Source organism: Rhinolophus sinicus, chromosome 1, assembly GCF_057876585.1.
Source record: "Rhinolophus sinicus isolate RSI-liver-muscle chromosome 1, RSI-T2T, whole genome shotgun sequence".
In the NCBI taxonomy this organism is placed as follows: Eukaryota; Metazoa; Chordata; class Mammalia; order Chiroptera; family Rhinolophidae; genus Rhinolophus; species Rhinolophus sinicus.
In genome coordinates this window covers 43,436,982-43,450,958 of record NC_142501.1, presented here as the reverse complement: position 1 = coordinate 43,450,958, position 13,977 = coordinate 43,436,982, and the positions used below count along the sequence as shown (strand labels likewise).

The 13,977-nt window shown below is 38.7% G+C and overlaps 1 protein-coding gene across 5 annotated transcripts in view; it reads right to left on the bottom strand.

Moving 5' to 3' along the window:
• Positions 1-13,977, bottom strand: part of FGD4 (FYVE, RhoGEF and PH domain containing 4) — a 183,534-nt gene that overhangs the window by 52,733 nt on the left and 116,824 nt on the right. For all 5 annotated transcript variants that reach the window (XM_019736660.3, XM_074325842.2, XM_019736677.3 and 2 more), the window contains exon 2: positions 2,873-3,022. In XM_019736660.3, the coding sequence (XP_019592219.3) occupies positions 2,873-3,022 (150 nt within the window). The remainder of the gene's footprint in view (positions 1-2,872; positions 3,023-13,977) is intronic.

Sequence of the window (13,977 nt, the reverse complement as noted above, 5' to 3'; positions counted from 1 at the left end):
ATAACTCGAAAGGGATTTGCACAGCAGTGGGAATAGAGATGTCATGTGAGAATCCCTCCACGGGCACAGGAGTCCCTATTGACATCCTCTTCCCTTCTCGGCCTTGGTCAGCCAGATATTCTTAAGGGTTTGGAGAAATGAAAAGTAGCTTCTCTCCACCAGAGGGTGGGGAACATTTATTACTGGTCAATAAGTCAATAAGTAGTACCCAACCTATTTGGCAGTAGACCTCACAATACCAAGATGTAGCCCCACTTCAGGGACACTGGTGTTTTTATGACACTCATTCTAAGTTGTAAACAAAGAACAGCAGAAACAAAGCAAGTGGTGCAAACGTGGTGATGGAGAAGGGATTCATTCCACAAGCATCACTGAAAGTGTGCTGCACTGTGTGCTAGGAATGGGGGGAAGCCTTAGTGCAACAGGCAGAAAAAACCCAACAGAGATGCGTCAAATATATAGTAGGTCAGATTGTAATGAATGAGAAAAAATAAAGTAGGGATGGGGAAATATGAAATGTCCGAGTTGGGGGTGGGGTTAAAATTTTAACTACGGGGGCCAGAGAAGGGCCAAAAATAAGTGAGAATATTTTGAAAAAGGAGTATAAAACACTCTATGTAATTTATTTAACACAGTCACGCCCCATAAAGCAACATTTTGGTCAATGAAGGACCGAATGTATGACTGCAGTCCCTTAAGATTAAAGTGGAGCTGAACATTTCCTATTGGCTATTGATGTTTTAGCCGCCAGGGCATCAGAGCTTATCGCATTATTCAAGTGTCTGTGGGGATGTTAGTGTACACCAAGCCACTGCACTGACAGTCCTACAGAGTATAGCACATACAATTACATACAGTACATCATACTTGATAATGGTAATAAGCAATTGTTACTGGTTTATGTATTTACTATACTATACTTTGTATCATTATTTTAGAGGGTACTCCTTCTACTTATAAAAAAAGTTTGCTGTAAAGCAGTATGCCTTGTTATGCTGCAGGCATCACCCTCATACTTCTTGTGTTTACTGCGTTTCTTGATTGTATCATTCTCTCTTGTGCTTGATTTAATCTCATGTTGCTTTGTACAGCAAATGCCAAACAGTCTTGGAGTGTAGGAGTAATAGACTGTACCACAGAGCCTAGAGGTGTAATAGGCTAGACCATCTTGGTTTGCAAATTCACTCTATGATGTTTGCACAACAACGAAATCACCTAATAATGCATTTCTCAGAACGTATCCCCATCGTTAAGTGGCACATGGCTATAACGAGAAATAGTCCCTGTAGTTATGTAAAATTGTAGTTATGTATATATGAACCCATATTCAAATCAAGACAGGAAATAAATATGTAATTTAAGGAACAATATATTGACTTTAATATAACTACAAACAGCAAAAGCAAGGTCAAATGCTGTCTCCCCAGAGAATATGCTATTTCAGCACATAGTAGCTCAGGGAAGACACTACTATACTTTATCTCTATGAACTCTGAAAAATAATAGAGTAATGCCATGATGCTCCCCAAAAAAGGCTTTATAAATAATAAAATTCTTCCTTTTGATCTGGGCAATTACATAAAATTAAATGGCATTCATTTTTTACATTCTTACACCATTTGATTTTTGTCAGCTTGGATCTAAGGAGCAAAATGGAATTTTGTGGTTTGCAAATAAGCAGCTTAATTAAATCAAGAGCAAAACATTTCTATGTTCATATTCACACCAATGTTATAAAGAGGTGTATGGTCGAAAGAAAAGTTATAATGGACTATTCATTTGAATCACCAATTATTTCACCTTGCTTGATACCGTAGCCGTACTTCATACCACCAATATAGCTAGTAGTGAGAAAAAAAGAAAAATATCCCAAGATGTGGAAGATTCCATCTTAAATCCTTTTTAAGGGTCTCTTTCAGAAATCTTTAAAACATAAGAACTTTAACACCAGCTCTTTTATAATGCATTTTCTATAATACTTTCTTCCTTGCAAGAACAGAAAAAAAGACCAAAGCAAATACAAAATAAACCAAATAGAAATTGATTTTTCCAAAGTACAGTCATTCTACAAATTCTCAGTATTGTTTCTTGGTTGACTGTTCAGCATTACCAATGTAAATAAAACTCTATTAGGAAGAAACTACATGTTAAACAACACTGGAGCTTAGCTCTATACTGCATTTCAGAAGGCCTTGTTGTCATCAAAATTATAATTTTGTGCTCCTCAAAGTTAATACCCACTTTACTAGAAATTTATTTGTAAAAGGAAATGGTCACTGAACAAAACAATTATTCAAAGAGTTCTACCATTGTAATTGTTTTACCATTTGTTGGCTACTCCATTCCTGAATGGAGGGACACATTAATTTGTGTGATTACTTTACTAAGAAGGCTTTTCAAGTCTGGGTTCCTTAATAGTGTTGTCACCTTTTTGCTAAATCTGTTAAGCAATGTTTTGGAATGATCTGTTTCACAGATCCTCTGACAGCTAGCAAGTTATAATGCCTTCTGACAGTACTTGCAAACACATTTATTTGTTATGCATTTATCACACAAAAAGTTAAGTTAGGCCTGCTACTAAGTCAAAGATAATGCATGAAGAGACCACAGTGCTCTTCAGGGGACATGGAGCCAATTTCTGCAATATTAAAAGAACCATGAGAGAGTAATGATAAGATGTTTTGGGAGCAGAGCAAATAACTCTGTCTGAGCAGGTTCACAGACTGACTTTTCTTCTGAAAAAATAAACGCACCCAATTCCTCCCAGTTATAGCTTAAACCTTTTTCTTAGTGGCCATTATTCTTTCTGGGTAGACCTCATTGATGAACAAAGTACCCAACCTGTTAAAAGAAAATTCCTGAACAGCTGTACCTTGTGGCTTTGGACTTGCAGCCGTGTGTTTCGCTGGCGTTTTTCCATTTATTCCCTGAGCCTCTTCATCAGATACATTCTTATCATCCAATCTGGTTGTGCTCCTTTTCAAAAAAGGTGAAACTATCGTCTTTGGACAGATACTGCTGCCTGGGAGAGAGTTCAAAAAAAAAAAAAGGGCAGGTAAATGCAGAGGCGGGGCAATACGATGTCTCGTGACTTAAATTTCTTCTGACTCCATAAAACAAAACCAATCACAGTTATAAGACCAAGCCTAGAAATACTTTCTCCATGTGTGCTGGCCTTGAGAAAGTTTTCCTGGAGAAGATCTCATTCCTTGTGCTTGAGAAACCTTACAATGCATACTGACAGAGAATGCTACACGCGCATGCGCACGCACACACCCACCTCCTTTCCTTGCAGAGCCGTGGAAAGGGCAGAGTGCAGCTGCCACGCTGCAGACAAGCAGGCTAAGGAGAGGATGGGAGGGCCCTAGCGCTAATCTGTTAAAAGCTTTCCTTTCCAGCATCCAGTCAGTGAGCTACTCAAAAGAACAAAGCAGGAAAGCACCAACATGACAGCTGATATGAAGGCTCTGAGAATGGCTCAATAAGAAATGAACAAAATGAAAGAGAAATGAACAAATACACACACATACTCCTCTCACTCAGTAGCTTACTCCGACTCCAAATCAACATATATAAGCTAATACCCATGTAAAAAAAAATAAAAAAGAAGAAAAAAGAGTGGTGAGATTATATGGATAACACTCATATATTTACAACTCAGAACCCCCAAATATGCTTTAAAACACTAAAATACTCGTGCATCATGAGATAGACGGAGACGAGATTGATTTTTTTGTTTGATTTCTGACATAAGAAGTTAAATGTTGAATTTCAGAGACTTTTAAAGAAACCATATGCCAATGTGTTCTTTTTATACTCATATTAAATTTCCCTTTCATCTAGTTGACATGGTGATATTAATAACAGATTGGACCTTACTTAGGAGAAAATAAAATTTCTACCAGAGAATTCACTGTCACTAAATAAAAGTATGTCATTTAAGAAACTACAATTTGGTTAAGAAACAAAGTTTCATTTTTACAGAATCCAAATAGCTATAAAAGAGAACTATTAGAGATAAAATACGTTTATTATTCAAAACAAGAAAAGCTAATGAAACCCAATTTCTATTGAGTAAAAAATTTCCCTTTTATTTCAATTGATTATTAAATAATATTGATTTAAAAACCACACTATTACTTTATTATTTTCTGTGCTCCCCTTACAATTTATCTTGGTAAAACAAATTTTAGAAGCTATTAATTACAAGTATTGTAATTCCAAGCATTGTCTGAGAAGTTGTTAGAAACCCAGTGGTAAAGCAAAATAAAGCATACCATTCTGCTAAAATGAGCTGCCAGCTGGAATAAGCATTATTTAGCCAAATATGACAAAGGCCTTGAACGCAAGATTAATGGAAGATTATTTGACAGCATATTACTCAAATTGTAAACAGAAGAAGTAAAAGCTCAAATCTTTAAATGTGCTGTTTTATCTATCCTCTTAGAAAAACCATGTGAAGTAGGAAAAATATATCCCTAAAATCTAAGGCATATCATCTAACCACTTAGGCTTTTAGGGGCAGGAGAATGTTTGTTCCACAGTGACTCCCAAGAATGGTTTGGTAATCCTACAGGCCACCTGCTGGCCTAGTGAAGGATGGGCAAACAGTGAAAAACCACAGCTCAGCTGCAATGTGACTGACTGTAAAAAATGAGACACTGTAAAAGCAAGAATGCAGCTTTAGTGACAATTTATAGAAACAAAACTATAAAAAGTGGGCAGCTAATGGGATAAAAGAGAAAGCAAATGAAATAGAATCTTTAAAAAAAACCAGATCTCTGCTACTATTAAGAGAAGAAACTGCTTTAATAATTAGCCTATTTAGAAACAAAGCATGTCTTAAATAATCATTTGAAATTGGAAACTCCATACTTAATTTCTGGATAGCAAACTTACAGGTAACAATAGGTTTTACAAGTGTCATTTATTACAGACTATCTCACATGAATGTGCTGAAAAGCCTTCAGTAAGAGATCAACTTCAAATTCACTTTCTTATAAACCCATTAAAGTCATGATTACAAATCTTTTGCTCATGACAGTAAATCCATGGCCAAAAATTTCATTTCAGATCATTGTTTAAAATCAGTCTCCAAACTTCTGCCATTATTGCATAGCATGAAAATATGGTAAAAGACAGAAAACACATTCTTAAAAAGGTTTTTTTTTAAAAAAAGTAATTACAGATATATGCAACAGAGACCATATGTGGCTGCAAAACTAAAAATATTTACTATCTTTACAGGAAAAGTTAGCTGACCACTGATCTAGATCAAACACATCTAGGTAAAGAATGTTTGCCTAAAGGAAGCATCATTTCATTAAATACTTCATCTTCTAACTTCTTGGATGCTAGCAACAAAAAGTTAAACTTCTTGCTTGTTTATGACTGACTCCGTCTACTCACTTTTGGAGATAGTTCTTATTTGGGTGCCAGTTGCATAACGGAATTGAAAGCGAAATTGTAACCAGATGGCCCACCCATTCAAAAAAATTTGTATCAGTTATAGAGGCTTTTAGATTCTAATTTATGGAGGAGAAGAACCCCAAGGAGTAATTAAACAGTTACCTTGGACATAAATACAACTAGTCACATTATATTTGCACAGGGGGAGGAATCCTGTTTTTTTCTTCAGTATTGGTAATCTTTTTAGCCTCTGGTCCTAACTAACTATTTTGAATTCCTCTGTTTGGGGTTTCTCACTTTCACTTGCTCAGTCTTATCTCCTAAAAAGAATGTCCCAGACATAGGCAAACTGCAAGGGCTCCTCAGATATTCTCAATTAATCCAGCCCCATCTTTGACTGCATTAGGCTCCCTGTTCCAACTGGAGAGGTTGCCCCTATGGCTTAACTTTCATTTATTTATCTTCTTTTGCAGGACACTTGTGAGTGGCAGATAATACCTCTGACTTTGTCTGCTATTTGCAAAACGTTTTGTTGTTCATTTTGCCAAATCATTCTTTTTTTTAGTTTCGGGTATACAAAACAATGTAATACTTAGACATTTATACCCCTCACAAAGGGATGACGCCCCTCCCCCAATCTACTGCCCCTCTGACATAGTATATAGCTATTACAATTCCATTGATTCTATCCCCTATGCTGTTCTCTACAGCCTGTGACTATATATTAAATTACAGTGGACATTCAGTATTATTCAGCTTCAGCTTCAGGTGTACGGTGCAGTGGTTAGGCGCCTACCTACACTGTCCATGAAATGGTCTCCCTAATAAGACAAGTGTCCATCAAATACCCTACAAAATCTTTACAACATTATTGATTGTATTCCCCAAACTGACTTTCATATCACCGTTTGCCAAATCATTCTTGAATGGCTCATTCACATTTTAAGGTTGGACTTATTCATTGGCTGTCTATTCGAAAGCAAGGTTCAATCAGTTCTCTGATTCTTCAGGTCTGATCTCATTCCATGGTATCCAGGACCTCAAATCGCATCTTTATGGCCTTGCTCTGGCTGTGTCTACACTGCCTCACCCATCCATAACACCTCTCCCAACTGCACCAAGTGTCTAGCCCAGAATATCTCAATGGACTCCACTCCTCAGAACAAAAGGATCTCTTAAATTTAAGAGGACAGAAGTAGTTTTCTAGGGCAGACAATCTTTTCAGTAGTACATTGTCCAGAAGTGAAGAGCTACCTTAAAAACACAAAATAACTTCATTTTGAAATAATTTTAGATTTACAGAAGAGTTGCACTCAGGTTCCTAAATTTAGCATCTTACAAAACCATGGCATAATTATCAAAACTAAGAACTTAATATTGATGCAATACTAAATCACAGATTTCATTCAGATTTTACCAATTTTTCCACAAACATCCTTTTTCTGTCACAGGATCCAATCCAAGATACCATGTTGCATTTAGTTTTCATTGTCTCCCTTAGTGTACTCCAATCTGTGAGTTAATCAGTCGTTGCTTGTCATGTGTGACCCTGGTGTTTTTAAAGATCAGGCATTTTGTAGAATGTCCCTCAAATTGGGCATACACATGCAATGGAATATTAGTCAACCTTACAAAGGAATGGAATTCTAAAGCATGCTTCAACATGAGTGACCTCCAGGCGATCGTGCTCAACAACACAAGCCAATTGAAACAAAAATACTGTACAATTCCATTTACATGAGGTACACAGAGTAGTCAAAATCAGAGACAGAACATAGAATGGTGGTTGCCAGGAACTGGAGGTGTTTGAGAATGCAAAGTTATTGTGTAATGGATACAGAGTTTCAGCTTTGCAAGATGAAAAATGTTCTGTGGATGGATGGTGGTCATGGCAGCACAACAGTGTGAATGTACTTAATGCCAATGAATTGTGCACTTAAAATGGTTAAGATGGTTAATTTTGCTGTGCACTTTTAACATAATTTTTAAATTTTTATATTAAAACTAGCATATCTCTTGCTTAATGAAATCAAGAAATATTAATACATACATTCAATCGCCTACTTAGCATCTCCACTAGTATGTCAGAGCTCTCTCACACTCTACATACCTAAATATGACTCCCTCATCTCCCAACTCTCACCCAAAACCAACTGCCTTTACCGTCTTCTCCATCTCAGTGAATGGAAACTTCATGTACGAGGAAGCATCCTCAAGTGCTCTCATTTTCTCTCACACTCCACATCCTCTTCATCAAGAAATTCTGGTGCCTGCCATCTACCACCACCACCTCCACTGCTACTATTCTGGCCTCAAGTACCATAATCTTTAACTGGATTGCAGCAAGACCCTCTACCCAGTCTCCCTGCTCTAACCCTTGTCCTTAGTACAGTTCATATTTTCAACCAGGACCAGACCGATCCCTTTTATAGCCCAAGTCTGATCATGTCACCCCTGGGCTTAAAATTCTCTAATGGCGCCATATTTCACTCAGAGTAAAAATTCAGCCCTTTACAATGGCTGACAGGCTGTGTGTGATCTGGCCTTCATCCCCTTTCCACTGACCTCAGTGCTAGGATCGCCCCCTTGCTCACTCCACTCAATCATTCTGGTTTCCTTGCCGTTCCTGCAATAGGCAAAGCACACCTCAGGGCCTCTGGGATAGCTGTTGTCAATAGGAGCTACCCTGACAACTTTACCTACCATAAGTGCTCCTCTTATATTTTACAGGTTATTTTTTCCAAAGCACTTATCACCTTCTAAGAAACTACATTATTTATTTTGTTTGTTGTTTATTGTGTGTCTTGTCTGGGAACATAGGCTCTGGGAAGGCAATGATCTTTGTTTTCTGGTGTACCCCAGGGGTATCACCTGTCACATAGTACATGCTTAATAAATATTTGTTGAACACATGAATTCTACAGACCTTAGGCAAGTTCCTCTTCCATGTGTTTACATCTTTAGTTGTTATTTCATGAGATACATTTTCTCGATTCCAACAGTAACTAAATATGTAGCTGTTTTAAAGCCCATTCCAACCAAAATTTCCAACCTTTCCATCCTTATCTAAATTTCAAAACATTCAAGGTTATTTCTACACAAATTCTAAACATCCAGAAAAACACTTGTACCCAAGTGATCTCCCTTACAACTCAGATTTCTAAACATCTGGAATTGTGGACTCCAGATGTTTGTCTTAATAAAAACAGCAGCAGCCAAAAGTCCCAGCAACTGACTGAAATGTTTCCACTTAGTATGATCTGTGATTTTGTTTACATTTACTAGAGTCACTCACTAAAATGCACTATGGGCTGCCAATGTTTCTGACTCATCCTCTGCTGCTACCCTAAAATTACAAAATGTTATACTGTCAGGAAACGCATATTGCTGGAGGCCTTTAAAGTTCAAAAGCAATGTGAATTCAAAATAAGCCTTGAAGGTAGGTAACTATAGATTATTCAATATTTCTAAAGGTCCCACAGCTGAATGGCAACGATAAAATGTGTAAAAAGGCAACTGTTATCATAGCATTTTAAGCAAATGCAACAATGTATGCATGCAATTAGATAAATGTGCAGCCTCTAAAAACACAAAAATAATTTGCTTTCAAACTAGAAATATTTATTTTATTTTGCTAAAATATTCTCCATAATTATTTACTGAATGATTATTTTTTTTTTGCTACCCAGAAGAGATGAAGAAGATAACAATAAAGTTTCCAAAGAATGCTATTGTTTGTGGTCCGGTAACAGAATCCTGTTAGATGAACTGAAACACCTTTCACTAAGCTTGTCAAAATTCCAGCTTTGAGTAGTCACTCACAGATGAGGCCCACGGTAGGAGACTACATATATTAGAATCATTATAATTTAAACGTGGACTCTAGGGGTCCGAATCCCTGCTCCTTATTTTCAGGGTGACCATTTGTTAGGCACCATGAATCCCTGCACAGAAAGTACTGGAAGTGCACACGCCATGATGACGTCTGGATTGGTGCCAAGACAGGCTTGTCAGTGTCTTCTGCTGTGCCTTGGCTCAGCATTTGTTAGAGACCGACCTCCCTCCTGAATCCCCATGTTAGGAAGGGAGATGGAGGTAGCTCTCCCACCCTAAACCATACTGGCTGAAAGTTCCCCTTTTGGCTACATTCAACTAAGAATGTCAGTTCAAGATTACAGAAAGCTCTTACTATTTAAAGCACAAAAATTACTCTGTATCTGCAGCCGACTAGAACAGGAAGGTGGGAGTAGAGAAAAACCACAATTGATTACATGTGTTTTTCTTTGCTTACTTGCAAAAGGTGGTTCTAGTTGCCAACATCTTGAGTTGGAGGAGGTTCATAGGCAGCCTGCTGTGCTTTATCTGATACATTGTTTCTAATTTATAACAACACCCATTTCTTGGTTCCTTCTACTGCTAAGCATAACTAAGAGGAAGAAACTGTACCCTAGATTTATTTTTTTATTTTTTCTTTCCCCTTCTTCCGCCTCTTCCTCCCATTCCCATTCCGGTTCCAGCCTCTGTTCTCAGTCTAGTTGTGTAGGACACAGCTCCCTGGACCGTGTTGGTATTATGAGCCTTGCGCTTCCCCCAGCTGACACAGTCGGTCATCGGTGGGCAGCTCACAGCAGCTCACAGCAGTTCTCGCCAGCTGCCGGCCGCTCACAATGGCTGCCGGCTGCTCACGCTGGCTGCCGGCCGCTCTTGGCAGCACACAGCAGCCCGCAGCATCCCAGCTCCAGGGAGAGCTGTTGTTCACAATCTTAGCCGTAGAAGGCACAGCTTACCGGCCCCTGTGGGAATCGAACCTGCCACCTTGGCGTTAGGAGCACAGCACTCCTACCACATAAGCCACCTGGCCAGGCCCTGTACCTTAGATTTATTGAAACACCCTGTACTACTGCCATGCTGGTGATGAGAAATATCCCTTAGAAGCTGCCCATCGATGCAATAAAATAACTGCTGGGTTTTGAAGCCATCATACTTTTTGTCAGAGCCTAAGATTCATTAGTGTTAAGCTTTGATATTAATGAATATACCACAATGATCTCTAAGTATATTATTGTCCAGATGGATCTGATAACTAATGTTAGATTTCCCTGATATGATCATCTGTGTCGAAGGGCAGCTCAGATGCTATGCAATGCACACCTGTGCAGCTTTCCTGGGTCCCCAGAAGCGTGCCATCTGTCTTTTTCTATGCCAGTTGTACTAGTTATTGTATATTATTAAACACTAAATATATCCTTATGGCAATTCAAATATTCTTCAGTGTACTTCAGTCATATAACTACTATTAATATCATTTGCCTAGGTTCAAATCCTGGCTTCTCCATTTACTAGCTGGGTGATTGACTTACTTTCTCTGTACTTCCATTTCCCCATCTGTAAATAAGAATCATAAGATTCATCGTAGCACCCCCTTATAAGGCCGTGAGGATTATCATTTGATTAATGCCAGTGAGGGTACTTGAACAGTAGCTGGCACATGGCAAGTGCTGTATAACTATTTGCTATTATTATTACTTATAGGACACTCAATATTTCACAATAGCAGGGCAGTGTCTCTCCTTCCAGCCTCCAGGCCTTTACTTCCTTCCTTCCTGTCTGCTTATATTTACTCTGACCACGGCCTACATTTTGGTTCACCTCCACCTCATACTTGTTTCTGCTGGTTTATTTCTCAGCACCTGCCATGTGCTTCAGTGCTCCATTCCTCCACTTTCAGGGATTCCCAACAGACTATTCTGGATAAATTTTGGCCAAATAATGACTCCTTTGCAAATTAATTCAATAATGAATTATTTACAAGTTTATGGTCTGGTATATCAACCATGATTCTTTTATTCACTAACAATGATAACAGTATTAGTAATGATAGAATGGCTGACATTTGGAGAATTTACTGATGATAATTTTAATCCCAAATGATTTATTCATATTATTCACTCTTTACCATGATTGTAAATGTGTGTCCTGGATTCCACAAACTTATTTCATTTTTTTCCTCCATTTGACATTTCTTCATTTGACATTCATCAAAATTGCTGGTTTTGACAATGAATCACTTTCAGAAAAGCACATTTAAATATGCTTATGACCACTTAAGGAAACTCAAGTATTTAATTTTAACAGCTCTCACAGTTATGCCCCCAAAGTACAAACTGTTCTGTAAGCACCGAGGATATCTAATGATGAACTACAAAGACAGTAATAAAACCTATCAGGCGTCTACTTTTTTCCACTCTTTATTTTTCCTTTTTGGTCCTACTTCAACGTATTCAGTGATAACTCCCTAATGAAAAGTGCCAGGTACTCTGTTAATTACTGGGCACAAGAGGACAAAATAAGACATCATCCTTATCTTTGTGTAATCCATGGTTTAAAGGGGGAAAGAGATGTACAGTTCCATAGTTATCTGGAAGAGCTGCCTCCCCACCCCCCCCCACCCCCTTGCTAACTGCGGTTAGGAAGCCATGGCACCTGTCCATGCACAGGCTAAGACCCTGCACTGTGGCAATGGCTGAGGGTGAAGAGGGGGCATGGCTGTGGGACACACTGAAGAGACAATCGATGGGGGGGCTGGCTGAAGAAGGAGGGACAGAGAGGAGTAAAGGACTCTTATTTAGCCTCCTGGCTGACGTGACATGGAAACTGCATTTCGATTAAATAAGAATGCGAGAAGAACAGTTTTGTGTGTGATAAGTTTTAGAAGCCTGTGAAACTGTTCAGAAGGAACAGTCTGCCCTGATGGTCATTAGATAGTCATTAGGTTCAGTCATCCTTAACTCTTTTGCTGCATTAATTGGTTTCAAGCTTTTCCCCCAAAAAAATGTGTCAGAAATCCCCAAAAAACAAAAAGTTGATATTTTGACCATTTTATGCACTTAATAACAATTTGAGCTGCTTTGTGTATAAATGACATTATTTTTATGTATAAAAATTTTGGATATATTCATTTGGACATATCAGACCATCGAGGCAAAAGGGTTAACACTACCTCATTTTTCAATGTTATTGTTGAAGTTTTCAGATATATTCCCTTTGATACTTTCTTTAAAATATCATTTCATTGCCTTTTAATGGAGGGTGGGGGAAAGCCTATTTGCCCAAGGCAAGGCCATTTGTACAGAGGATCTGGTCCATTTTGTTTGTTTGTTTCTGGTCTCAGTAATTATGGGTTAAAACATTTTTCCTTCTTCCTATAAAGACTGACATCCTTAATTTTATTAATAGCAGTAACAAATATCAGTTAAGTGATTAGGCTGGAGAGAGAAAAAAAGCACTTACTAAGAGAACAATTTCTGGGTGTTTGCCAGTTCCTTTAGGAGGACACAAGAGCCTAGGTGAAAAGTCACATACTGTCACCATCTTCACGGCACACCCCACATGACCTGGGGCAACTCTTGCCAACGTGTGTTCTGTGAAACACTACGCTAGCAATAGGATTCCTTCTCTCTGCCATCCACTCCTCCCACTCCCAACACACCCCCCACAGACGACCATGATTCTATATGAAATATTTGTGACCTACCAAATTTACAGTTTTATCTTATACGAGTACACTCAAGATGCCCGTGGGTGTATTCGAGGCTGTGAATAGCCCTATCGTAGGAAAACATTAATTTTGAACCCAGTGTGTGCCTAGGAAACCTTTCCATTATATATTATGTCAACATCCCATGGAGCTAGTGTGTCTTGGAACACATTTTGGGAACAGCCACCCCCCAGGGACTCCTTCCCCACGTCCTGTCAGCTCTTGCCTTGGCTCTTTCCCACACTGTCCCATCTCTATTACTGGTACCTGCTCCTGACTTCCCGATAATAATCTTGGCTGCCCTCATGACCCCAGCTCTCAAGTTATGAACCGAAACTCTAACCTGCCCTTGGATTTTTGGATGTGACCCTGCTGTCCCCCGCTTCGAGGCGTCACAATCCCACAATGTTCTGACCACAAAAGCAGCACCAGGACCCGGCCCGGGATGCCTGAGTTCTGCTCTGGGAAGTCTAAACATGGAGTAGCCCCTTGGCTTAAAAAATCAGGTGAAATCACTTTCTGTAATTCTCCCAGTCCACTGTCTCTCCATTCTTTGTACGGTACCTCCTGCTTCCTCTCAGCTGCAAATCTGCAGCCTAGTAGACTTGGAGGCATACAATCTAGTAACACAGAAAAATCTCCTAAGGGATTTTCGCTTAAAGTGGTTATAAAACAGGACATACGGTGTTACAGATAATTGGCAATGCAGCGAGCAGTCATATGTAGAACAATGAGGGCAGTTTTATTTCATTGAGACAAGTGCTATAAGAATGTGTGTATTTGCTCCATTTTGCCAAAGACTCCACTCACCACATATAAGCATAGTGATCTTAAATCTAAATGAATTGAAATATCGTTTTATGAAACTAAACATACTCTGAATGTGAAAGTACAACACTGGACTTTCATTCTGTGGAGTCACAAACAGACACAACTGTTCCTTTGCTCTGTGCCCTCCCTGTGGGTTCAAACCCCAAGAAAAGGTAAAATACTTCAATTGCAAGCTAGACTTCTTTCTGAAGACTTATAAA